The 27,633-nt window shown below is 44.7% G+C and overlaps 2 protein-coding genes across 7 annotated transcripts in view; one reads left to right on the top strand and one right to left on the bottom strand.

Annotated features, from left to right (window-relative positions):
• Positions 1-11,707, top strand: part of BID (BH3 interacting domain death agonist) — a 33,390-nt gene extending 21,683 nt beyond the window's left edge. For both annotated transcript variants that reach the window (XM_065423643.1, XM_065423644.1), the window contains exons 2-7: positions 2,115-2,221; positions 3,245-3,313; positions 4,272-4,470; positions 5,609-5,748; positions 7,847-8,059; positions 10,354-11,707. In XM_065423643.1, coding sequence (XP_065279715.1) covers positions 3,305-3,313; positions 4,272-4,470; positions 5,609-5,748; positions 7,847-8,056 — 558 coding nt within the window. In that variant the 5' untranslated portion in view covers positions 2,115-2,221; positions 3,245-3,304 and the 3' untranslated portion in view covers positions 8,057-8,059; positions 10,354-11,707. The remainder of the gene's footprint in view (positions 1-2,114; positions 2,222-3,244; positions 3,314-4,271; positions 4,471-5,608; positions 5,749-7,846; positions 8,060-10,353) is intronic.
• BCL2L13 (BCL2 like 13) overlaps positions 1-27,633 on the bottom strand; it is a 94,393-nt gene that overhangs the window by 935 nt on the left and 65,825 nt on the right. For 3 of the 5 annotated variants that reach the window (XM_065423639.1, XM_065423637.1, XM_065423636.1), the window contains one exon: positions 17,565-18,665. In XM_065423639.1, the coding sequence (XP_065279711.1) occupies positions 17,847-18,665 (819 nt within the window). In that variant the 3' untranslated portion in view covers positions 17,565-17,846. Of the gene's footprint in view, positions 1-12,113; positions 13,240-16,327; positions 16,380-17,564; positions 18,666-27,633 lie in introns of those variants that run through there. The other 2 variants (XM_065423641.1, XM_065423640.1) reach the window with 2 other exon arrangements.

Here is a 27,633-nt window from a genome sequence, read left to right as displayed (position 1 = left end):
AACAGTTCTTTAGGTCTTACATATAAACATTTCCTCCACAATCAACACACATACATATATCTTTATTAACACACACACACACACACACACACTGTGTTATCCTATACTATGACTATAACTTTGACTGACAAGCCTATTTTGTCTGCTGACTTTGCTCTATTGACAGGATTCCCTCTGGTGGTGCTGCTGATGCTTTCTCTGCTTGTCTTTCAGGTCTCAGGTCTCTGCTTCTTCAGCTCTTCCCTCCTCATGTCAGTTGTCTATTGAGACACCCTGACTTTTATACTGTCCTGTCAGAACTTTCTACACACTTCTGCTAATATCTTCCTGTCAGATCTTACTTGGGTGCATGCCAACTGCCAATCATTTCAAACTATCAGTTCTGTTTTTAGCCTGCAATTGTTGTTTACCTCATAGTTATGATCTGCTGACCTTTCTCCTACTTTGGTTTTCCCACCAATTTTATTTTTAGTCTGTGTGACCTGCAGCTTTCACTTAATCATGGAGTGCCTCTTGCTTATTTAAAATGGAAGACAGAGGTACAAAATGGAGTCTGGGGAGTTTTCTCTGGTATCAGGAGGAGAATAGAAAGGAGGTCTTTTTGCCTCCTTCATGACACAGCTGGTCTGGTACATTATGGAAGATTTTTACATCACATATGTTGTGGGTCACTGACTGAGACAGGGTGTTGAACTAGATGGACCAATGGTCTGATGCAGGGCCCTAATTTTTTCCGAGATCTAATTGGTTAATGTGTGGCTGTTAGATGGAACCAAGTAAATTCTGAGAAATCATGGATAAAAGAACTGCTGCCCAAGTATTTGTATGTGGGTTTTTTTGTTTTTTTGAAATCACAAATCTGTAAAATCCCTCCAAAAAGCTGGGAAATACCTTTTCTTTCCTGAACAATTTGTGTCTTCTTGTGGCTTGCATCTGAGCTTGAAGTTTGTAAGTTTCTGCTTTTTTTCACTTCCTCTTTTCCACCTGCACTCTGAGTCATTTTAATGCAGAGTTTTGTTCACCACCTTAAACTGTTCCAACAGGGGCCAGGACAGATGTGAGAAAGTGTTATGGAGTGGCGCAAAGTTTAAAGCTAGTGCCGGTCAGTGGTGACTGGAAAATCACATCAGAAGTGTCTTGGTGCCCTCAGCCCATCCTGGGTGAACTGGTGTCCACATTACAAAACAAACAAACAAAAAAACACCACTGCAGCTGGCACCCTCAGCACAGAGACCAAGGAGTTAGTGGAGTTGGAGATGAAACTCCTGTCTCCCCTTACAGCTGGGCCCATCCAGGTCAGGTTTGGTGTACATGGGCTGGGATGTGGGGCCAGCTTGCAACACTGAAGCCCACACAGTATCCGCTCTTTGGACAGAGAGCAGAGTTCAGAGCTCTGCGTTTGGCACTATTCACCTGAACTAAATTCCTTCAAAAAACTAAGTAGAAGCCCCCCTGTTCCAGCAGAGGGAGCTCCAGGCATTTGTGAGTCTGCCTTTCTGAAATTCTCAAGAATTGTAACATTCAAAAACCAGTAGGAGAACACTTCAGTCTCCCTGGACGCTCAATAACAGACTTAAAAGTGGCAGTTCTTCAACAAAAAAACTTCAAAAACAGACTCCAACGAGAAACTGCAGAACTGGAATTAATTTGCAAACTGGACACCATCAAATTAGGTCTGAATAAAGACTGGGAGTGGATGGGTCACTACAAAAAGTAATTTTCCCTCTGCTGAGACTCTCACCTTCTTGTCAACTGTTGGAAATGGGCCACCTTGATTGCATTGGCCTCGTTAGCACTACAAAAGTAATTTTCCCTCCCTTGGTATTCACCCCTCTTGTCAGCTGTTGAGAATAGGCCACTTCCACTTTAATTGAATTGGCCTCGTTAGCACTGACCACTCACTTGGTAAGGCAACTCCCATCTTTTCATGTGCTATAATATATATTCTACTTACTGGTTTTTTTTTTCACTCCATGCATCTGATGAGGTGGGTTTTGGCCCACGAAAGCTTATGCCCAAATAAATTTGTTAGTCTCTAAGGTGCCACAAGGACTCCTCGTTGTTTTTTCTGAAAACGGTTTGTTTGTGACTGATTGCTCATGTTCCCCCTCTAGGTTTTCCTGGAATTGTAGCAGTGGCATGGCTGTGCTAAGGAGCTTTTATTAAACGTGATTGGAGGCCTTTGGCAGGATACAAACAGCTTGACTCTCGACAACACCAGGTACTTGAACTGGGTTATTTCCTGTACACCTAGGGGGCAGGCTGTGTGTTAGGTGCTCCCCAGGGGCAGTGCAAGGTTGGCTGGCTCAGGCTGATTCACTTATAAATGAACAGGAGTGTCCCACAGCTAAAGGCAGGAAGCTACCAAAATACCCTTACCACGAACCAAATGACTTGGTAATCAGGGCCACAGGTGCCAACTTTTTTCTGCGCCAGTGGGTGCTCGTGACCCTGCCCCGACTCCACCCCTGCCCCAAAGTCCCCGCCCTAACTCTGCCCCTCCCTGTCTCTATTGGACCCCTTCCCAAATCCCCGCCCCAGCCCGCTTCCTCCCCCAGGCGTGCCACGTTCCCCCTCCTCCCTCCCAGGCTTGCCGTGCGAAACAGGTGTTTCGCAGCGCAAGCGCTGGGAGGGGATGGAGGAGAAGCAGGACACGGTGGCACGCTCAGGGGAGGAGGCGGAGTGGAGGTGGAGGTGAGCTGGGGCGGGGAGCTGCCAGTGGGTGCAGAGCACCCACCAATTTTTCCCTGTGGGTGCTCTAGCCCCGGAGCACCCATGGAGTCGGCGCCTATGATCAGGGCATCTTGGATCCTTCACTAGCCAGGCCAGAGGTCCACCTGGAGCTAAACTTGCTCTCCATTCCAACAGCTGGCCCCACCTAAGGCAGAAGGCCCTGACTCTAAAAGCCCCTGTTCCTTTCTAGGTCACTTGCTGTCATGGTGATTGTCAGCCCCCCCCCCTCCATTATCATGCCTATTCATAAAGCAGGAAGGTGGAGCTACCAGTGAGGGGAGGCATTGTGTCCTCCTATCCCACCCCTCTTCACTCCTAAAAAGGGGCCTACTTGCTCATCTGGTCCAGTGTTCACAGCGTTCCCTATGACTGCCAAATCACCAAGCCTGTGTTCCTGGGGAAGGCCCATGCTCCGCAAAGCAGGGCTGGATCAGTAAGGGCTTGTCAAGGAGAATCTCTGGGACAAAGTGGCTTGCAGGCTCGTTGGCATCTTCCTTTTGTTCCCTTGCAGGGGAAGGACTTGTGGGCTGAAAGCTAAGGGTAACACAGCTGCACCGGCCCAGCAGCCAGCATGGATCAGGTCAGTTCCAAAAGGTTTTATGTTTCAAAATTCTGTAAGTTTAAATTTTCAGAAGTGACTGGTGATCTTGTGTGCCCAGCTTAAGGGGTGTGATTTCCCTCTGCCCCGACCTTCTGAAAATCCGGCCTCTTTTGAGGTATCTAGTGATTTTGGGTGCTCAACTTTAGTCACTTTTTAAAATATAGGCCAAAAAAAGTGTAGTCTTTAACATTTAATAATTTGGGGGATGCTCAGTCTGAACTCATTTTGGTTCCTAGTCCCTGTGCAAGTTTGGGTATGCAGGCACCATGTTTCTGTACAGCTTGGATTTTCTGCCAACATGCTGCCACCCATACAGGCAGCTCATTCCCCAGTCTGTATGGATGGGTGTGCCTGCATATCTGAGATCAGACTCCAGCTGAATGCTCTCTTTCTGATGCTAGCTGAACATGGTCATTATTGACCTTGTCTGGGTCCCAGTCAAACAGTGAGATGAAAGATGTGCTCTTAACTTTTGAAGAGTCTGTATTTTTTTTGGTGTGAGAACCCTCCCCTGGTTAATATCTCACATTGCTTATTTTTAAATGGTAAATGGACATCAGTTGCTTATATTTATAACGGGAAATAGAATAATCAGTTCCCAAATTCAAGGTAACAGGCTTATGGTCTGAAGTTTGTGTAAGTACATGTTTTAAAATGGTAGTTTTAAACTGCAGCTTGAAATACATGGAGCATCTTAAATTAATCCTTCCACCACTGGATTAGTAAAAACAAAAATCATGCAGCACTTTCTGTAGGTCCTACACATAAACAAAGCCATGACAATCAGAATGCAGTCATGCAACCTCTTTGGTTAACATTATTTCGGGCTCCTGGAGGAGGTCCATAATAGAGAGACAGTAGTGGAAAACAGTCCTCTCAGGCAGGAGTGTCTTGTTGGCTGTCAGATTCATGATGACTTATTGGTGCTTATTTTTAGGGTCTGCATGGCGATGTACAGGTGGAGCGCATCCTCGTGTATTCCTTTCTGAAGAACTGTCACAACTGTGATTTCAGCAAAGAGCTGGATTCTCTGAGAAGTGAGGTGATGGTTTCCCCATCAAAAAACTTCCTCTCTGTTGAGTTTGATGATGGGGAGCTTCAGACAGATGGGAATCGGAGTGGCCGGTTCCAGAATGGTGAGCCAGTTAAGTACTCTCCTCCTTCCCTTATCCCACCATTCTGAAGCTGATCTCTTCTGTAGCAGAATGGTACAGGGAGTATTTTCTCTGGAATATTGCTGTGCTGTGGCTCTTGATGTTAACAAATTGGGCTTTCTCCGTTCAGATGGTACAGCTGATGCTTAGCACCTTATCTTACCTGTCTAGGTATTTCTGGAGCACTCTTCACCATAGTACTTAGATGCCTTTTCTTCCACACCCTTGCAGTTTGCCTTAATGGAGCCCCAAACTCCAGTCTACTTTGTTAGGCCTTGAGTTTTAGAAAGTGTTTGGATACTTGGCACCTGTTAGCTAGTTTAGAACTGGGACTTTAGGAACAACTCATATCTCTGCTGTTTGGGCTGAAATTCACCACATTTTGCTTTGCCTATGTGATGGGGAAACAGTATCCAAAGATGGCTGATGCAATAGGAGTAGTACTGACTGTTATCTACAGTGTAGTGCCCCCAGGGGCATTGCTATACCACCTTGGGCTGTGACCTCATCCAGTCTCGTAGGCTAAGCAGGGCTGGGCCTGCTTAACTACTCTTGGATGGGTGATCTCTCAGATAAATCCAGGTGTTTATAGTAGGTGGCACTCTGCCCTCCAAATCGGTATTGAACTAATGGCCCCAGGATGGCGTCAGAGGTGGCTCTGGTAATAGAGATGCTGTATTCTAGATAAGATGCAAGAGGTCCTGACCATGGTTGTGAAAGATCACGTGGCTTTTTTACCCTCCAGGATGAGGGTGTTACCACAGTGGCCTGGCCAAATTTCATTTCAGTAGCTATATTTTAAATTCCCCCTGAAGTATCATTTGGGTGAGATAATGTTTCTCCTGAACTATTGCGTAGTGCTGCTGGACATTCAGCTCTCCATTCCGGGCTATCGTGTTCCACCTCAGAGGTGGCTGCATGTCAGTGATGAGTGGAATGATCCCTGAGGCGTGTAGTAGTTTTGAACACTTTGTGGGAAGAGCTGCTGTGCGCAGATGACAGCGAGAGCGCTTTTGGGGTACTTGAGCCTGTTGTACACCTGCACTGGACCTAGATTTGGTCATGTCTGTGTGTGAACAAAATCCTGTTTAAAACCATCTCTTTATTTTGCTGGAATTAGGTTCTGTGGTTGATGAGGCTGTTTTCCAGCTCATCGGAGCTCGGCTTGCTGAGATCGGGGACCAAGTGGCTAGGGAGATCGATCAGAGAGTAGTAAATGATCTAGTGCAGCAATTTGTGAATGAGAATCTGTCCAAAGAGGTAAGTGAGGAATTCAGCTGATTAGCAATAACTAAAGAAAGACGAAAATGTAACAGATCCCTCTGGATGTGATCAGCAAGAATGGAGAGTTGCCTGGATTGTTATTTTAGGTAGTTTGTTGCTTTCAGCATGACCAGGTCAAGAATCCATCCTTTGCATGCACCTTCCATGTAAAGATCCCAGAAAACATTACATCCGCTTCACACCCCCTTGAGAGGTAGGTCCAGCAGTGTTGTCATCCCCATCTTGCAGTGGGGAAGCTAAGGCACAGATAGGGTAAGGGCCTGACTTTCAGATGTGCTTAGCACTCTGTGGCCACTGACATCAGTGGGAATTGCAAGGACTCAGCACCTCCTGAAAATCAGGCCGAAAATCACTGCAAAAAAACCCACAGCAGTGAGTCTCAGAGTCTGAATCAACTGTCTGGAGCTCACACTATAGGGCTAAAAATAGCAGCGTAGACATTCCTGCTTGGACTGGAGTCCGGGCTCTTAGAGCCACCCCCGTCATCAGGTTTCAGAGCCTGGGCTCCAGCCTGAGCAGGAACATCTCCACTCCACTGCCATTTTATCCTGAAGATCAGGGCTCTGAGACTCACTGCTGTGGGTTTGTGGGGTTTTTTGGTTTAGTTTGGCTTTTGCAGTGTAGATGTGCCCTAAGTGACTTAGCTAACAGTGAACCCTGTGCATTTGTTAAGACTGTAAGACTCTCAGCTGTTTCATGTACACAGCTAAGCACACTGGTGCTTAAGTAATACTATCAGTTGCAGAAACTCAGCAACACTTAGATACTAGAGTGTTGGATGTTGCAGAAAACCCTTAGAGGAAGGAATAAAGACCAGCTCTTCCAACTCCACTCATGTGCTTTAGCCATAAACCATCCTTCCTCTCAGAAGGACCGAGATCTAGATCTGCTAGTCAGTTTTGTTCACCTCCTTGGAGCTCTCCATTATCTTCAGGTAAGTGTGGCATTTTGGCACCCGTCCACTCTTGCCCAGGATATGTTTCCCAAGCATCTCTGTGCAAGTTACAGGCAAATGCAGTGTGTGATCTGTTATGCTCCAGAGTCAAACTCTCAGCAAGTGGCGCGTGGTAGACAATGCTGGATTATTTTAAACAATCTGTCTATTCATATAATAAAACCCCTTGTTGTATAAAATCTAACGGTCTGGTCCTGAAAGACTCTGCGTAGCCACAATTCCCACTGACCTTCAGTGGCAGCTGAGAGTGCTCAGGACCTTGTTAGGCCTCCAATTCATGACCGTGGCATAAAACTTTTAAACTCCAGCAATATAGGAGGCAGAGACATGCACCTTTTTTGCGTGGGACTAGATAAGCTTTTTGTGCGTTGCTTAGAGTAGTTACGCATCTTGGTTTGTGCAGCATCTAGATCAGTGGTGGGCAACCTGCGGGCCGCATGCGGCCCATCAGGGTAATCTGATTGCAGGCTACAAGACATTTTGCTGAAGTTGACTGTCAGCAGGCACAGCCCCCCAGCTCCCAGTGGTTGCGGGGGGCCGGGCCTGTGGATGGTCAACATCCACAAAATGTCTCGCGGCCCGCAATCAGATTATCCTGATGGGCTGCTTGCAGCCCGCGGGCTGCAGGTTGCCCACCACTGATCTAAATTGTGTTGCTGGGGATATATGTATTTTTCACTGATCCAGAGCAGCATCTGGATTAATTTCTCATCAATACCCTCCATCACCCGCTCTGTTGTCCTGGGTCTCTGTCTTGTCTAATCTAGGGCCCAGTCCAGTGGGAGGGCACTCGGCACCTTTCAGGATCTGGCAATGTGTGTGTAAGCTCTTCAGGGCAGGGACCACATCTCACTGCATGTTTGTAAAGATAGATTTAAATTTACCAGCACTATATGTAACTTCTGTCCTGTGTAAATCCTGCGGTTCATGACGGTGACCCCCGTTGCATAAAAGCCACTCAAGGTGTGCAACGCCACCCAGTATGAGTCCATATGTGCTTCTGAGTTGAAGGGATTGTAGCAGCGTTTTGGGGCAGTTGGGTGGGTGAATGTTTGTCTTACAGGCCTTAGTGGGATATTTAGAGAGACTTACTGTATTTTTTCTCTCCCCTCTGTTCAGGAGATAATGAGGCGTCTGTCTAATACAGTGGAGGGGCTCATGAGAACCGTACCTTTGGAAATGGATCAGGAGAAAGCCATGTTGGTGCTAGCAATGGTTTTAGCCAGAACAGTAGCAAACAAAATGCCATCCCTTCTAAACCGTGTCTTTAACACCACTGTGAATTACATCAACCAGAACCTCCACAATTATGTCATCAACCTGGGATAACAAGTAAGAATCAAACTGTCTCTTAAGCTGTGGAAGTCTCCCAAGAAAAGTGGCAGCAGCCTGCTAACTCGGGACTGGGCAAAGCAGTATAGGGAATAATCCTGGCTGGGGATGGGACTGGGATTGTATGTTATCTAGCAGAGCTCCCTCCAGCTCTAATTGCTATCTATATTCCTATAGAATCAGTGGTCTCTTTACTACCTTATAGCCACTTAAGGCTTTGCAGCAGGATCTGGAGTCCCAGTCTGCTTAGGTACTAATACTGTTGTGGGATGAGTCTGGCCAAGGGGAGTTGGGGGGGGAGCTGTGTGAGAGAGCTCCACCCACTCGCTCCCTGAGTTCAAATCCAAAGGTTGACCTCTTCCAGCACAGAGTGTCCACAAGCTCCCTGCCCGTAGGCAAGGGGGTGTGTGAATAGTAAGTCACATGTTGTTCACAGCAGCTTCTCCTGGGCGTGGCATGGATGGGCCCAGGAGTGATCAGTTCCTCCAGAGCAAAGAAGGTAGTTGCCCAGACTGAGCCCCAATTCTGATCATGTTCCACTTGTCTCTGCACCCATTTCTGTCCTGCTGGGTTCCCCTTCTCTCTCTGTTCCCCACCTGAAACCACCACTCTAAGTGGTTAAGGTAATTTTAGTGCCACAGGGACAGCTACAGTGAGAGAATGGGGAAATGTTTAAATAGTAAAGAGACCCCATTCTTCTTTTCTGTGTGTGGAGCTAACGCACAGCTGGAGTGACAGTGAGCCAAGATCTGTAGTTGAGAGGTCAGAGGTCAAAGTGTCCTGTGGAGGTGGTGTTTTCAAAGCCAGAGATATAGAAAGTTAGGGCTAAACCAAGCTGTTACAGAAAAGGCAGCTGGGCTCTGATACATAAGGAATTGCCTTTACAAAATTGACAGGGGAAATGTTAAATAACTAATTTGCCCATAGTGTACCACTGGGTATTTGAAACCTTGGCAGTGATGGTGCATTGACATGGGCAAACTTGCCCCCCCCCCCCCCCCCCCCCCGGTCTGCAGACATGGAAGCACCTGAGACCAAAGGGAGCAGTGTCATTTCACTGCAGAAGGTGATGGAGTATCCTTGGGAGGTGGTCAGCACTGTCTGCATTGTAGAGCTGAGCTGCATCCTAGTCTGCAGGGGTAGCATTTCTGGAATTATTTAGATCCACAAGCTCTTCTCTCTCCTCCTGCACAAACACAGGGAGGGCACATGAGCTATGGGACATAGTGCAATGGCTCCAGAACAGCTGCTCAGCCTGCGGGGAGAGGATCCTCATTGCACAGTCCCGTTACTCAGGCTGTGCAGTGGAGTCAGGATTTGGACCATAGCTGTTTTAGCAAATGGTGTCGACTGTGTTGGCTACAATAATTGTGTCTGAAAACTGACTGGCAGGTGTGTTACCAACGCCTGCCTATCTTGAGTGGTGGCACAAGGCCCAATGAGAGTGACACGTCTCAGGTGACTCAAACTTTAATGCACTGCTTGGGGCTGCTTATTTTAGAGAGTGTGCAACAGAGCCAGTTCTTACAGGTTAATACTGCAGAAACAGAGCCCCCGGTGTGTATTGCCTTGGGAACTGACCAATCCCCAAGATTTAGATGTGAAGAAGTGTCTGGGTGGGACTACTGTGGGGGGCTCCTGCCATGAGAACCAGCCTTTAGCTCCCTGGCTGACACTTAAGTCTTGCCTACACTACACAGTGTAGCTATACCAGCAAACCCTTTCTAGTATAGACCCAGCTCATCTTGGCAAAAGAACTCTGACCGATGTAGCTTCTACCAGTTCCCCATATGAAATAAGTGATACTAGCCAAAGGACTCTTTTTTTGCCAGTATAGCTGCATCTGTGCTAGAGCTTTTTACTAGCACAACTGTGTGGCAATAGGGGTGATTTTTTTGGGTCACCTCTAATCAACAAATTTATGCTGGCAAAACTTTTAAATGTACATCAGGCCTTAGAATGACAGAAATCTGGCAGGTGGAGTCATAAATAGCACCAATTTCCCAGAAGGGCCACAAGGGATGTTGCTATGAACACAGAAATGGGGTGGTGGTCATTAAAAACAGCTAGACTGTAAACATAAACAGTAGGGTGAGGGGCAAATTCCTCTCCAGGAGCTCCTTTTTAAAATCTCTCCATTCTCCTGGTGATGAATTTGTGAGAGTGTCAGACCCTTCCTCCTTAAACATTCATGCTCTCCCTCTCAGGGAAGAATGACAGGGATTTCACTAAGAATATGTATACTGTCTTGGCTTGTTGCATTTGCTAACCCTTGTTCTATGTGTCCCCTCTAGAGTTGAATGAGAGCGGAGCCAGTCCCATTGACTTCTGTGGAGAAGATTGCTTTTTGAGTATTTACTTTAAACATTAAAACTTTGCTTTTTTTCCTCATTTAAATTCTTTGCAATGCAGCTGTGAAGGGGGAAAAGCACAACCCCTTAGTTATGTTTTAGGTTTTTCAGAGATCAGTACAGGAGAAATGTTCACGCTGTGCACTTGTTCAGCAGAGACATGTAGGAGTAGTGCTTGCCTGTTACTTTCTTCTACCAAATACTGAATGTGACTTGGTGCTGGTGCAGACCTGTATGACTTAAGAGGACGTGCCAGTTGGCAGTGCACTCAGGTGTGTTTACTAAAACTTTAGCTCATTAGCCCATGCACTGAGGATAGGATCTGTTGGCAGTGAGCCTGCAGCCCGTTAGGGTGTGTCTTCCCTGCAAGGTTAATGCATGAGATCAATAGTGGTATTGGCCTAGCCTAGGTGTGAGCAGCCACATGGCACACCCCTACTTCAGAGCTGTGCTCTCATGTCTGTAGTGCTAGGTCTTCTGGAGGCATAGCCAATGGTTCTTTTGTGCTGCAGTAAGCTGAGCCCCTCTAGTCTTTCTGAGCACAATCCTCCAATACTGTCCCACAGTTTTCCCTATCAACTGCAAGTGATCTAGCCTCACTGCAAAATGGGTTGGTTACCAATGCAAGTAAAAGTAGAGGTTTCTACTGTGTACATTATGCTACTGTAGCCTCTTCTGACAACAAGCATCCCCCCCATCATGATAGGTAATCCACCTCTCTTAGCAGCAGTGGCTAGGTCAATGGAGGAATTGTTTACACCTGGGGTAGGGTAACAGACAGAGTAGGGGGTGAATTTTCACTCCTCTAAGTGCTTTAGCTGCTAGCCTAGTTTGGAGGCAACCACCTAACTCAGAGGTGTGCCTTCACTACAGGCTGGGGAGAGCCCTTCTTGAGCAAACTGTATGCTCAGGGTTTTTTCCCTAGGCACATTAGTAGGGGAGTAAACCCTGCCTGCCCTTCCCAAATTATTCTTTTAAGCCTCTGGATGATGTCTGATTTACATGTGCAAAGTTATAGAAAAGCAACAGAATTGAGTGATGTGATCAAGTCAGATAACATTCATCTAGGCATACTTGAGCATAATACACACTAGCTTTAATTTCTACTCAATAGGTCCCTCCCTGTAGTCAGTGCCTAAGAGACTGGCAACCTTGATCCTCTCTCAACATTAACTCATGCCTGGTGGGCCTACCAGGAATGTAGTCTCCATGTGACACTTTACATGAACTGAACTCTGAGTTGCTGTTTCTTGCATTACCTGTAAATATTTTATACTTAATAAAATTGAAAATGCAACTGTTGTCCATTTTCAAACTGGGGGTGCAAGGACGTGCTTTAAAAAAACTGAATTCCATTGTCTTTAAAAGTTTAGCCCCAATTTTTTTTTTTTTAAAGGTTTCTGCTATCCCTCTGAAATGGAATCACTTGATAAAATTCAACAGCCAAGAAGATAAAGGGAAATATGAGCCTTTTCCTTTACTGGAGCTGAAAGGGTGGTGGGAGAATGTGGCTAGCTGGATTTTTGCTGTGTGCCCAGCACTGAGAGATAAGCAATCCAAGGGGTTGTCTACAGCAGACTGCACCATTACCTCAGTTAAATAGCATGCTGTTAGCTCGAGGATTTGGATTACTGGAATGCCTTGGGGGTGGGGCACACAGGCTGACAGAAGGGAACTAGCATAAGAATAAGTCCACACATTGGTTTTGAAAACTGTACCATTTATTAAAGTGCAAGCTGGGGCCATGGTCTTACAGCAGTGTCCCATTTGGGGGAAGGAAAAAATGTACATAACCTTTCACTTATAGACCTTTGGAGCTGGAGAGAACTTTAACACTGTAGAAACAATATTTGAATTAACCAAATGGCACAAGAGGCTTCAGACAGTTTATTACCCACCACCCCCAGGTGCTGCACGTGCCTGTTAAAAGAAACAACATTTTTTAAAAAAAAGTGAGTTGCTGGAAGATGTGAAGGCAGCTAACTGCTTCCATTCCAGTAGGTTCCCAGAAATGTATAGAGGAAGATTGTAAACACACCATTAAACTTTGCTGCTTGTATAACACACCAAGGGGCTGTCTTTTAGTCTGAGTGGGACTTTACTGTTCGAATAAGAAGAGGGCTTACTACTGTTTAGTCAGAAAACCAAGAGTATGGGAGAGATCCCCAGCTGCATAGCAATGGTTGCACCTGCTCTGACCATTCACTTTCCCAGCAGCTAGAGCAAGGAAATCAGCAGCTGCTTTTGATGCAAATTTTAATTAGGCATCGAAGCTCCCTCAGGCCACTAGCTGCAAGGGAACAAATGGATAGTTGCTGCACTCTGCCTATGGGACCTAAGGAGGGTCAACTGTAAATAGGAGAAAGGATAAATTAAAATGATAGAAAAATCCTTTAAAAAGCAAAGCAAAGAACATGGACTATATCAAGTGTTCAGTTGCTGTAGACATTGGTAGCTGTACTGACACGTTCCAAGCTGGGTGTAGTTTTAATTTTCCAGCTTAAATAGCTATTAACCTAGCTCTAGTTTAACCTCAGCAAATGTGATTATCCCAACCCAGGAACAACTACATATGACTCAAATGCTCCCTACTCCAACATGTTACTTTCAATAGCTGCCGTACCTGCAACCATTAGCCCTGTGAAGTACCTGTCCCACAGCAAACTGGTCGTAGTTTAAAATGCACCTCGCTTTTATTTGGAACTGCCTTCGCTGAGCTCTCAAGCACAACTACAGCCAGGCTCAAAGTAATGCCACTGTTGCCCTCTCAGTGCTAAAATTATCCAATTTATTAAAACCATACACAGCTTTGGCTGCTCTCCCAGTTTCCTGAAGGGGAGAGAAATACAGATTTATTTTCTGTTTCACACATCACCACAGTCCACTGTAGAATATCAAAATTTCTCCCCTGTAACCTACTGGATATGGGGATGTACATCTGCATATATTTCAGAGGGAGAGGCCCGTGAGATTTCATCCTTAGAATAAAGAGTTCTGAAAGCCATGTCTACACTTGTGTTGGCAGCACAGCTGTCTCAGGAGGGGGGATTTTGTTGGGTTTTTTTAAAATACTAAAAACAAAGCTAGCTTCCAAAAGTTGTTTCTGGCCATGTGGTAGGGGTTGTGCTTACTAAATGCAGCCTGAGCAATTATCTGAGAATAACTGCTGCTGTAGTAGGCAACACAGTCCAGTGGACAGAAACTGGAGTGCTATGTTCTATTCCTACCTCTGAGTCTGACCCAGGCCCCATCCTTTCCTCTAGACTTAGTTTCTCCCTCTGTAAAAAGAGGGACACAGTCTGATTGCTTTACAAAAAAAAGTGTCTACAGCTAAAAAATACGAAATGCTTGGTAGTTAGTTTTATGACAGCTTGAGTATGTGCAGCAGACAAATGTAGAGAGATGCAAGAAAAGGGTTCAAGGTAGAAAATTCATTAAGGTAAAACCCACTGAGGCACTTAGTTTTGGAAAGGAGGGGAGGGCAATACTAATGTGAATGACGGTACAAAAGTAACATTACAATGAATGATGAAGGTAGTGTCTCCCCCTCTACCAACTGTAAGCATTCTATCATGGAGAGATGGCCAGCACACTTCAGATCAGCACCACCTTCAGGATTGCCTCCACATACTTTAAGGAGGGGGAGCAAGTCTACCTGTTTCCTAATCCACAATCAACCTTAGAGCAAAAGTATGGCCTCAAAACCAATGACAACAAAACTGTACTTCAAGTTTATGTGCCCCTCATTGGATCACTTCCACCAAATGGCCAGAGCTAGGGTTGGCAACAACTGGTTCAAACTCAAAAGGTGCGAGTCAGTATTCTTAGTGGAAACTAATGGAGATGAGCAAATTTATAGGCTAGTGTGGGAGGAGAATATTTTCCCAACTGTAACTTATTAGTAAGAACTGATGAGGAGAATCATCATCAGGGAATAAAGAATAAAAAAAAAAAAAAAAAAAAGCAGGGATTGTGGCTGCTTCTCCACTGAAGCAGAAGTAAGTCAAGGCCCTGAGCATTTTCTTGATGGGGCAGGGGGAATATTTAACAAAATCCTAAACCAAGAATTTATTTGCTGCTGCCACTGCCTTCTCCTCTCCCTTTCCCACGGTTGTCAGTGTGGGACTAGAGTCCCGGTGAACAATTGTACACAGTAGGAAAAGTTTGTGTTACTGTGACGGAAGAAAACACGTGTTTCAATTTAACAATACATGAGTGAATCTTGTATCTCTATTGATCTCAACATAGTAGAAAATGATTTCTCCTTCCCTGGCCTGTAAAAAACTATTCTTCTCTAGTTCCAGTGTGAGTATCTAGTACAGGGAACTTTTACGGTGGGGTGAGAAGAGCGCATTTCACAATTTGCATACAAATATCCAGAATGCACTGGGAAATGTACTCAGATCTTAACCTAAAGCTGAGGCTAGTTTTAGCACCCACTGTGAAACTAAGGACGGGGGCTCTCCTGTGTCTCTCTCATTTGCCAAGCATAAAAGTATATCGCCTTAGGGACAAAATTTCACCGTCACTAGTGAGATGATAGCAGCCCCTAGCCATAAGAATAGCCTGCAAAGAGCAGCAGCTGTTTGTAGACTAATAAAGGGGCCTTCCACACTGGTGTGGATAAAGTAACAGAAGAATAGAGCAGTACCTTCCCTAGAGAAACTAGACACTGAACAGCAAAATCCCCACTGTGGTTGGGGTAGTTTCTACTCATTGGACTTGTATCATTTTAAATGCGTCTGATTTTAGTAAGCTAAATGGGAAATTGTATCATGTCTGTGACACGAGTAATAGTGGGGTCCTTCCTATAAAATATCTACAGCAAGGAGGTAAGAGAAGGAAGCTATGACAAGGAAAACAGCAATGTCACTCTATTGTAACTGCACCCTCACAAAAAAAAAAAATCTATGCAGCATGAGGCAATACTTGCTATGACGACTCTGAACACTCACTGCACAGCAATGAGGATCCCAACCAGAGCACCTAGAAGTGGCCAGGAAAAGAACTAGTTCAATTTTACAACAAAGACTTCTAAGGCCAGCCTGCTACAATTTGTATGGAGTAAGAGTAGCCCAGCTTATATACAGTAATACAGGGATGTGATCGGCAGAGTCCAAAATTCCTGAGCTAAGCAGGTTCCTTCCACAGTAATGGCACCAGCTTTAAGGACCCTTTCCCCACCATTCTCTCTGTTCCTCAGAAAAATTCCCTCAGCTCAAACCTCTAGAAGCCTATATACAAAACCCACCCTAGCTCAAGATTAGAGTGCAAAATTCCTAGACTATTGGGTTTTGTCAACTGCCAGCATTTTGGGGTGGGAAGAGACAGGAACAGAGATACAAATTCATTTCACTTGAAAATAAAAAGCTCAAGACAAAAAGGAATTGAAACACGTGTTTCAAAAAGGAATTGAAAGGATGATCTCCCTCTGAGAGCAGCACCTGCCGCAAGCTCCAAGGTGCCCAGCCTGCTGGAGGAGCCCCAGCTCAGGGCCTGGGCCAGTTCACCCTGGGTCCCGCTTTTACCCGTACCCAGAGCCCCAAGATGTTCGCCTGCACCAGGCACAGCCTCCCCTCCCCTGACCTGGGGAGAGCTGCTGACACTTAACAGGCCATTCGGCTTCTCTGGGGACCTTTGGCTGCATCCATGATCTGCTGCAGCCACGAGGATTCTTCCCTTTCCTCATCTGCCTACCCGGAGGCTTGCCAGGAGAGACCAGGTGGGGGATATCCACTGCCCCCTCCCACCCATGACCTGTTGGCATTGGAGCGGGATGAGAATAGTGTAAGAGACAGGTCCATTTACATCCTAGGCAGCAAGTAAGGTAGTCAGAAATAAAATAGGTTGTCTTATGCTTTAAAAAGCATACATTATGGTTTCATTTTCACTTTATCCCAAGTTCCTTTTCACCTACCTCCATCTATCCCGAACCAGCATAAACACCGAAAGGAAACCAGCAGTTTTACCTAGGGAATCAAAGACCATGTCCATAAAGGTGCAGTACACACATGCATTCATATACACACACGCGCTCTATGAAATAGGAACACGCGTGGTTGATCTGAGCCAACTAATGCACATGGTAATACCTTAAAGATTTTACTTATAAATTTTAAGAACAAAGGTTGTGACGAAGGGGGCTAGAATGTTTTTCCAAAGTAACTTTATTATCATTTACTGAATCTGCAAAGTATTTAGGAACATTTACCAATTACTTTTGCGTAGTGCACAAAACTTGCATTACGAAACTGCACCACGCTGGCTCCCAAAACGTCATTCACCCTAGGGCCAGAAGCCACAGGCAAACAACAAAGGAAATATTTAATGCTGTTTGGTTTAGTTACTAGCATCAGTTACTTTGAATATCAAGGATTCTGTCAGTTTGTCATAACCAAGGCCGAGTTAAGACTAAATACGCTCTGTGCTTAACTCATGCAAGAAAATATAGAACTGCAGCCCAAGGTAAGGACAAAGCAACCATTTAATCTTTGATTTCACAGGTGATGTCAGCCTCACAGTGTTCTGAATTTAATTATAAATCCTGGGTAGTCATATTTTATCCACTGAATAAGCACTAGCATCAAGATCTTATGAAAATGGCACAGTGACCCAAATGAGAGTCATGTTCTCTGGTGACTGATCTGTGGGATGCACAGGAGGGAGCCAAAGGTTCTCTTAGATGAGCAAACAGTAGTGTATCTCCCCCACACTCCTGTCTAGCACAGAGGTGGTGGCCTGTGCATCTCTCCCACCAACAGAGCGCTCAGAGAAAACAGATATATAGAGGCAGCATCTTTACAAGATGGGGCTTCAGGAAGCATCAGGGGCTAAATAGGTGTGAGGAAAGAGGTATAGTATGAGCACTCTCCCACTAGGGTTTAGAAGGAACCTAGGTGGTTAGGAGCAGTGCAGTACCTGAGAGGAAGCTGAGACAAAAGGGAGACCAGCCTCACGCTACAGGATTAAGGTGGCTGGTTTATTCTGTATGTTTGTTTTTAGGAGGGTCTAAGGGGCACAAAAGGGAAGTGACAAACAGGGTAGCTGCAATAGCAGCTCAGTCAGGGAAGCTAAAAATTCCAGGGGTTAGCAGCAACCAGCCCTCTCCTGCCCCTGAAATTTTCTGTTCCAGTTTCCAGTGTACAAGCCCCCCCTTTCCTCAGCACCTGCGCTCGGTTCTGAAATTTGCAGATTTGACATTTTTAAAATACCCCTGTACTTTAATCAGGAAAAAAACAAAAACAAAAAAAAACCAACAGTCTCCACTCCAATTCTACTAAAAAACATGATTGTCCATAGCCTTATCAAATAACTTCACCCCATCACCGTTTAAGTTATACAAATGTCCAGTTAACAGCAGGCAGCTGAACCTTTAGTTAATGCAACTAAAAAAATTGGATCCCACTTTCTCCCCAATCCTCAGCAAGAGAGCCCCATTACTTCTTTCTGAGCGCCAGCGCTACTCCCACTGCCACAGCCAGAATAGCTACTGCAGCAGCCCCACCATACAGCAGTATAGATTTGCCTTCTGGCAACAGGATGGGTTTCTCCTCTCCAGCTGGGGATTTCTCTTCCATTTCTTCCGAATGGCTTTCCTTTCCCACTTTCGTTTCCCCTTCTGGAGGCAGTATTTTCTCAGGTTCTGGTGCAGCCTTTTCATCTGATGGGGTTGGTTTCTGTACAGATTTACTCAACATGGGGATTTCTGGTTCAACAGGCTCCTCAGCCACCTCTCCCTCTTCCTCATGTTCTGTAAGCAAAGGTGCAGAGGGGCTTGCTTTTTCAAGAGCCACAATCCCAGCTTCAGACTTCATCTCCAGCAAAGGAGGAGATTCCAGGAACACCTCCTGTGCAGTCTCAGTCTCCAGGGCCACTGATGACACTGCCACTTCCTCTATCCCCTCCGGTATCTCCTCCTTCTCCACATGAACAATGTCAGAGTTGGAAGAGTTATTTTCGCTCCTTTCTTCACCGCCTCCATTGCTGTCTAAGCTCTTTACCTCTTCAGGATCCATAGCCACCTGCTGCCAGGACTCAGGTCCAAGAGATACCGGCAAGCTCTCTGTGTGCCAGCTCTGGCTAGCTGACAAAGAGACAGGCAGGCTCTCTGACTGCCAAGATGTAGTCACTGTGGGAGACTCTGGGGGGCTCACCTGTCCAGAGTTTTCACTGGTTAGGATGTAGATGTCATTGCTGTCCTCTGCAATGATTGCGTGGTATTCCTCTTCTTCAGAATCCAGACTAAAGACAGTACCCTGGAAGAAAGGCAGAGAACACACCAGATCAGTAAACAACAGCAGAGTTCACAGCATATCCTCCCGGATAACAGTTCCATGGAAGAGCAACACAGGCTGGTAGCCTCACAAGGCTCTGCAACAGGATCAGCTGGCTTTGCCAAGGGGCAATTTCTCTCTTCTACATTTCAGATTGGATTACAAGAATTGCCTTGTCCAAGTGGAGTTTTCAGAAAGTGGGACCATTTTTTAAGACAGAGCTGCTCCTTGGATCCCACCCTTCTCTGGAACTAATATAGTGCTTAGTTATACGAATAAAATGTAGGACATCAGTAACCAGAAAAAATTAAAGTTAATTTGTTTTAACAAAATGGGTGCAAAAGCTTGGTTTCATCTCCACTCTCCCATTTTATGTGTGCTCTATACTGCTTGTTTAGAGGCTTTTCATGTATTAATACTAAACCTGTTACCTGCAGCCCCCACTGCTCAAAATCTGTCCCACTAGTTTGTAAACGAGTTTCATCCTTTGTTATTCCTTCAATTTTGGCATCCTTCACAGATTTGATGACAATTTTAATTAAACCATAGAAACAACCAAAAGCAGCCACACAAAGGGCAGAGAGCTGCCTAGGGTTTTTTATTTAGTTGGGTAAAAACTCTAGACATCCTAAAAGTTTGCTACTGGACTCCAATCAGTAGGAAATGTCAGTGTCTGAAGATCGAAAGACTCCCTCCCATTGGGGCAGGAGCAGCTTTGTGGACTCCCAGTTGACCACAGAGAACCATCCAAGAACCACTGACCAAGTCTTTTATTATTCTGAAGAGGTTCACTTTGAGAGAGAAGTTGCAAGAGGAAGTTATTTCTAAAGGCAAAGGAAAACCTCAGGTGGGTATGACAACAAATGAGATTTTTAAAAGAACAGAGGAAAAACTCTGATGTTAGCCACGTGGCACTTGACTTAATAACAAAGAATTTGAAACAAAACACAAAATTGGATTGTTTCTCCCCACCAAAAGTCATTTTTCATTTTCCAAGAACATTTGGCCAGTGTTGCAAAACTGAACTTTACAAAACTAATTATTCCTCCACTTCCATTCAGCCCCCTTCTCTCGAGTATCTTCAGCTCTCCACTTACATTCTGCCTGATCATCAGCAAGTTTCCTTACACAATCCCATCATCACTTGAAAGAGATGAGAAAAGATGGACTCCCCCAAACCTGAAACTTAGTAACCTTTCCAAATTTGCTCCAAGTAATTTCTCACTTCAAATACTTACACCCCTTCTTCTTTCTTGGAGGCAGTGTTTCATATCACCTCTCACAAACAGTACGTACAGGAGTGATACCCCCCCCAAACATCTATGAGTTCAAGTTCCTTGTCGCACTTCTGTCTTTTTCCATGCTTACTTTGTTTACTGCCTCTCTATGCTCCACTTCCAAACTCTCCCTATCTTCACCCATCACACAAATTCATTCTGAGAGTGCCCAAATCTGGTTTACAACTGCAACAGTTGACAAAACCAATACCTACGCACTGCCATGTCAGAAAGGGAGGCTGTACAAGCAAGCTGCCATTAAGTTATCATCCTTTCCTCTGCTGGAAGCAGCACTATGCCCCCAGACTATACAAGGAAGGACTCGATGTGTCTCTAGTAATTCATTTCTGAATCCTAAAGCATTGAGTGTTGCATTCAAGACCATTAGTGATACCAAGAACAATAGCAAGAATGAGCCTACAGTATTAGTGAAAGCATTCAGTGCACACAGTAACTGTGCGCAGGTGTACTGTGGTGCCACAAGTGTGGGAGGACTGTACTGCCGGGGTTACAATGGAAGAAAAAGAAAAATACACTTCCATTTTGATAAGCCCAAACTGCCAGTTAGGCCTTATGAATCTATCATTGCTTTTCTAATATGCAACGAATGCAGGTGCCTATAAAGTGAATAAAAATAAGAACAACCGCTCCCTCCTTTCTGCCAGGCCAACGGACTCCTTAATGACCAACCCAAGAGACTGGTGCTTCTGTGAGAAAGCAGCACTTAAAATGATGTTTGGATGCCTCACAAATGTTCATATCTCCCCCCTCAATCTCTTGCCTCCATAACACATGCCAGCCAAGGACCCCAGAACTTACAGCTGAGCTAGACAGGGGAGATTCCCTTCATAAAAGTAATGGGAAGTTAAGAAGAAAATAAGTACATCATAGAGACTAATGGAACTATGAGCAAAGGGAGAGGTGATGGTCTTATGATTAAGGCAGTGAAGTGGGACTTGGTAAATCTGGGCTCAATTCCTGGCTCTGCAACAGGCTTCTTGTGGGGCCCATGGGAAAGTCATTTAAGCTCTCTCTGCCTTAGTTCCTCATCTACAAAATGGGATAATATTTTACCTTACAGGCATGTTGTGAGGCACTGCAATACTACGGTGATGGGGGCTATGTAAGTACACAAAGAGAATACGCTACTTGGGTTTATAAAGAATAAATACTACATGGTTGTTTTAAAAATCTTTATTCCCTTATTTCACTAATTTTGCAAAATATCTGGACTTTATTAAAGCATTTGGTAAAATGCCGGATAAATACCTTACTTGAAAAATTCATTTAAAGTGGCTTGTATGTGAGAAGTATCATCTGGATTAAAAACGAACTGCAAAACCAGAGAGGGGAAATGATAAAGGGCAATTCATCAAGTAGGGTTTGGGGACGGATAAAGGTGTTCACTAGGTGCTGTTTATTTAACATCTTCAATGAGCTGAAAAATTAAAATGTGCAGATAGTGTACATGTACCTAGAATTCCAAGACCCGCTCTGTGCCATGAGCAATAATTGACTGACAAGAGAATGCAAGACTTTAGTTCTATTTCCTAAAATTATATTTAATTTGAAAAATACTAAATAGTCTGAACTCACCATTAACTTAAAAAAGCTCAGTCAATGGCCTGGTGAGAAGCAATCATTCTTCCAAAAACCAGGGCAAAGAAAAAAATTACCCAAAAAGGAGACAATAAAATCAAACATTATCAAACCCAGATAGACAGACTTTGCACCCAACTCTGAAGACTGCAAAAGAGGAACTTTGACAGACACGTTCAAGAAAAGAGTTTCAGACATAATGTCCTTTTGTCCATCCTGAGATTTCATCTGAATAGAAGATCAAAATTATCCTGGCATATCTCAACTGGTTTGGATAGATGTAGTGAAAAGTCAGCCTGCTGCTCAAATACTTTTTAGTACTGTGCACTTGCTGTTGAAATCATTAGTCATTTGTTTCTTTGTAATAATAAATTGTGATAGAATTCTCATTATAATGCAGCGTATAGAAATATAACACCCATCTATGATCATAACAAAGAAGCTTCAATGTTTTCAGAGTCTGAGTAGTCCCAGAAGAATTGCAAGCTAGACAATAACCTGAATTATGGGCTAAATTCTCTTCTCAGTTTCTGCAGTCTGAGTTTATCCTCCCCTTTACCCAGTATTAGTTTTGCATTTTTCAGGCCATAACCAATTTATTTCCTGCTTATAGTACTCACAACAAAACAATCCATATGCAATTGCCTTCCCCACCCTCAGGGACCGGAATGGAGAAGGAACCATGACAGATACCAGTCATGTTTCTTAATCCACCATTCAAAGGTGCTCAGATACCACAGTGATGGATGTGATATTAAGAACCTGAACAGAGTATTTTTAACTTGCTTTGTCTGTCTTTATAATTGTCATCCCTGGTGTTTGTAACAAACCTCTTCTCAAACATAATATCTAAAAATGTTCCCTTAGTCGTTTTTCCCGCTTCACCTACTCCACTAGGTTCTCCACCTCTGTTGGAGCTCTGCAGATCCTCCACCATTTTCATCTGCTTTATCCCTTTCCTCTCAATGGCTCTGAATTACAACAAAGGATAATCAATGTTGTTCTTAAAAAGGAAAAACAGGAGGTAGTTTGACAAAGCTCATGCAAAGCAAACCCACCAGAGTGCTTGTAATAGGCAAGGTATTACCTCAGCTGGGCCATGGGCTGGTAAGCCACCTAATAAACTACAAGAATGACGAAAGAAAGCTCTAGCTCATATGATTTAATCCACCATTCTTGCAGCCATCATGAACCATGTTTAGACCAGTCACAAAGCATCACTAGTTGCTCATCAGTTAAAACAGAAAACAAGGGGGCAGTTCAGTGATAACACTGGACTACATTAATATGTGAGGGATCAGAGTTAATTATTTTAACCTGTTCCCTCATGCCTGGACCAACAGATCTGGAAGAATCATGGAAGCAGTATGCGCTGCTGGACGAGGATCTGCGTTTCCCTGAAGTGACTGCTTCTGCTGACTCAGAAGCACAGTTCGGATGTACATTTTAGTTATAAGAAAAGTCAGTACAACAGTTTTGGAGGGGGTAGAGAGGGAATGGGAAGACTAAAGGGAAAATATGCATCAGCCTCAGGGTTTGAAGGACATCTGTGAAAAAAATATAAATATAATGACTGAGGCATGGGGGAGCAGGAGAAAAACTCTATATATGAAAATTTCTTGTTCTGTATTGAAAAGATTTAGCTCACAAAGTAAAACATTTAAAGTTTAAGGTCACAGAGTTTCCCCACCGACTTATATGGCTCTGTTCATTCAGTTCTATATCGCCAACAAAACCGTCATGGCCCAGCTTAACTGTATACTCAATGTCTGCAGGGGGAGAGAGCAAGGGTCCTTTCAGGTGTGTTTACACAGCAGCTGGGGCGTACCGCCCAGCCTGGGTAGACAAACTCATGCTGGCTCTGCTCCAGCTAGAGCACTGAAGTTGGCCGTGTGGACACTGCTGCACAGGCAGCAGCATGGGCTAGCCACCCAACCTCAGACCCAGCAGGTCTGGCAAGCTTGGACTTGAGTGGCTAGCCTGAGCTGCCACTTGTGCCACAATACCCACACTGCTATTTCTAGCATGCTAGCTTAAGTCTGTCTACCCAGGCTGAGAGGCATGCTCCCAGCTGCACTGTAGACACAGCCATTCAGGCCCAAGAATGAAAACGATATTTGGACATCAGAAAACTCAAATATGTGAATGGCCGTATTTAATACTTTGATCTCTGAATTAAAAAAAAATGAAGCAAGAGTCAGAAAGTTTTAGTGGAAAAGCCAGACAATACATCATGAATTATTTAGGACACAAGATTAACATTTCTTGAGCTGCATTAGTGAGTTTTTCAGGAAATCAGGAGGATAAAGCTACTATTTTTTTTTTAAAGCAGCCACAGTACAAAATGAATGATATTTAGGGCATTTCCGTAAATTCATCCACAGATGTGACCCTGCAGCAGAGCTGCTAGAGACAGATTAACTAGGGCCAGATGGAAAGCTTAGAAGGATTTTAATAACCTGGAACCAACCATTAACCACATTTTGGAGATGGAAAAATTAAATAAAATATGTACAATTAGTTTCTGTACCTGTAGTTTTCCCTATTCTGAATGAAAATCCACTGTTCCATTGTGATTGGAAAACGGCTGGGTTTTCCAACCTTTTTCAAGTCTGAGGCAGTGCAAGATGTCATCCTGGTAGTTTTTTCCTCCTACTCAGCAGCTTTACAACAGCCTGTGGTGAAGCACCTATGGAACTGCAGGCATATACGACACCCACCATTTGGGAAGAGATGACCCAAGTCTGAGTGCTCAGAATAGAACACCCCAACCTTGGCCAGAAAGTATGGTGATCATCGGTGGCACCAGGGGGGAATCTTGGATTAGGAGAAGGTCAACTTGCTTTTTAAGGGATGGTGTTTGTGTCCCTATCCATGAGACATTTCCCTGCCATTGCAGGGAACTTGAGCCCTGGTGCACCTCAGTTCCTCCTATTCTCTGCTGTGGCACATAATAGTCTAGTCTCCTGTGGGTCGTAATACTTTGGTCTGATTTTGGTTGTTGGGTTTAGTGTGTGGGTGCTGTGTGGTACTTGTGGCCTGTGATATACAGGAGGTCAAAATAGATGATCTGCTGGGCCCTTCTGGCCTTAAACTCGATGACTCTATGATACTAGAGCAGGGGCTGATGAACCTCACTCTTTTCACAAAGAATGGAGCAATGAGGACAGAAGGTGAGTTATCTGAGGAGAATGGTGGCACTCACGACTAGGGTGCTGATATAGCTTACCTTGCGTGCAGATAGTCAAAGCGACTGCAGGATGAGACAAGGATGCCTGAAAGGCATTGGGACATTAGGCATCTTGAGAGGGGGAGAAAACTGCAAATCCTCCTTTATTTCAAAAAGTGTGAGTGTTTCACTGGAGGAGAGCCTGTCTGCTCTCAGACAAACTGAAGTACGAACATCAGGAAAAGCAGGGCACAGAAAGGGGACTGTAACAAGGGCGCCTCCTGGGAGTACTGGGAACAGTAGGAGCCTGCCATTGTGGCCCTCTGGGGTGTCCCCACACAACCCATGATTCTTCTCCCTCAGACTGATCCGTCCTGTGTTAGCTTTCATGGTGCAAGAACATTAGTTAGAAAAAAAGCAGGACCATGGCTCAAAATCTGCCCGAAGTCCAGGTAGCTGCTGAAAAAAGCAACCCTACAGACTTTTCACAACAAGCTGTGATGTGGGGGCATGGGCTGCGAACACAGAACAGAGCGAGAGAGCTGGAACTTTGGAGATACAATTGTGACTGGTTCAATCGGTGTCAGTGCAAGTAAGCAGGTTGGGAATCTATCCTTAAGTTAGAGGAGTGTCCAGCCCTGTCCCCAGGTGCTCCTGTGAAGACCAATGCCAAAGTGGAAAGAGAAAATAGGGGGAAAATAAGTCTGTCTGAAAAGGCTGAAGCCAAAGGAAAATTCAGAAGAACCTCTGCCTCTAGAGACAGAAATCTGGGAAGAGATGTGCCTGTGGCATCACAGGAATGCCAGCAGGTGCAGTAAAACAGACTTGGTGGGTGGGAGGGGAGAACTACAAGAGGTCTTGGAAAGGTAGGGAAAACCCCACCTTTTTCCATTCTAGCTGAGCATAGAACTCCCACCGAAGGGAAATTCCTGCCTTTACTGGTTGACAAAGCTGTGATTACAGACACGTGAACAGAAGTTCACAATACAAGAGCCTACATTACCCTCTGTTTCTCAAAGCTAGGCAGGCAAGCAAAGAAAAGGTCCAGCAACTTTTTTAGAATTCCCTTAATAGCAGGAAAAACAAGAATTACTGAATGTAGATCTCACAGGTGTCAAACTAATTTCCTGCTTGCACCAGGAAGGCGGCTTCTATTCCCTGCTTCAGGCTATAATCTGAGCCATCTACAGCTCTTGTAAAGACAGGACACTATGCTATTAACAATATGAAGTGTCCCACCACTGCAGGGCTACCACTGTTAGCGATTGTGGGAGCGCTTATGTAGATCATCCACTAGCATTGTTATCAACATGTTGTCTAGACCCTCAGGGTTAGAGGTCATGGCCATATAAATGTTACAGGCTGAGCTACACTAGTGCATTGATGAAGCGGCACCACTGGTAATGTAATGGTGGAAGATTTGCTTTAAAGTTATTCAGACACAGCCTTTCAGCTTGGATTCAGTATCTGTATGTATGCCTGCACCAGGAAACTGACTCATTGCCGACAACCATCATTAGCAATGGGTCCCCTATGAACAAGTGCTGATAACTGTTAAACCCTAGCAGAGCCTCAGTCAGGAATCCTTGCCCAAAGCTGCTACTCCACTGGAAGATCTTTGTCACTTAATCAAAATGTAATAATTCAGCTTCAGATGGGCAATCCAAGTCAAAAGTTGAATAGAACCAGGACCTGCGTTCCCCCATACCCATTGAACAGTGGTAAAAATCACTCCTATACCTACAGATATGCATACCCAGGAACTATGGACAAAACATGAATCCCTATTTCAAATGATCCATATGTGAAAATAAGGGAGTTATGTGTAGCATTTTTTATAAATATCATATGCCCTTCAGGTTATCTGTTTGACATTAACTTGCCTGAATACATAGAGTTAATTTAAAGGAAGCCACAAGGGGAAAATCCAGAGGAAATGAAAACAATGGCAAAGATAAGACCTTAGGGTTAAACACCTTCAAAGGAATTAAAATAGCCATGGTTGGGCCATCAATGGAGAAGAAACAGTCTATCTGGCCACATCCAGGCTAGAATGGTTTACTCTTCCCAGGGCTAAAGCCTGGGATCAAAGGCACAAAAACCCCAGAAAAGGAAGGGGATTTGGCCTGAGCTAGGAGAAAGACTGCTCTGGGTGCCAGCAAAAGCTGACCAGCTAGCAAGGGGTTAGAGCGAGAGAGAGAGAGAGAGAGAGACAGACAGACAGACACAGATGCTGTGAGCAAGACAGCCTGCTTCTCTCAGCCAGAGATGGAGTTAGCTGGTTTGAAGGGATCTTATAGCAGCTAGCAAGGAAAGTTTAAGGTGTAAGAAGGACCCATACATATAGGCCTTTCCCCCTTCCCCCCCCTTTGCTCTACGAGCTTTGTACCTTGATTAAGTATGATTAATATTTTGTTTTGATGGCACCGTTTCTGTATCACTGCAATCACAGGCTCTCAAAGGGGAACTATTACAGAGGCCAGAACCAAACTGGGCCTGTGTTGTTCACACTATTGGGAACCAGGAGGGCTACAGCCCAGAGACTCAGTCAAAGTGGTTGGAGCATGTGGTTCCACCCAGAATGAGGTTCAGAAAGCCAGACCTGTCACCTCAGAGGTGCACTCAAGAGGAACTAAAGGGGCCTACAGTGCAGTTAGCCCTACAGCCAGGTGTATTAAAAGAACTTTAAAAAAATATTAATCTCCTTGTGTTACTTTTCTTTGCAGAAAATTATTGCTCCTCCCACAGGGATATTATGTGATTGTGAATGGCAGAGGAGGTTATCCACACAATTGTGAATGGCAGGGGAAGTGTCCAAGAAGTAGTCTAGTAAGATGTAGAACCACTTCTTAGGGCTTGTCTACACAAACATTTAGGGTTTGTCTACACTTAAAACGCTACACTA

The sequence above is a fragment of the Emys orbicularis genome, chromosome 1 (assembly GCF_028017835.1).
Source record: "Emys orbicularis isolate rEmyOrb1 chromosome 1, rEmyOrb1.hap1, whole genome shotgun sequence".
In the NCBI taxonomy this organism is placed as follows: domain Eukaryota; kingdom Metazoa; phylum Chordata; order Testudines; family Emydidae; genus Emys; species Emys orbicularis.
This window is presented reverse-complemented; position numbering and strand designations above follow the sequence as displayed.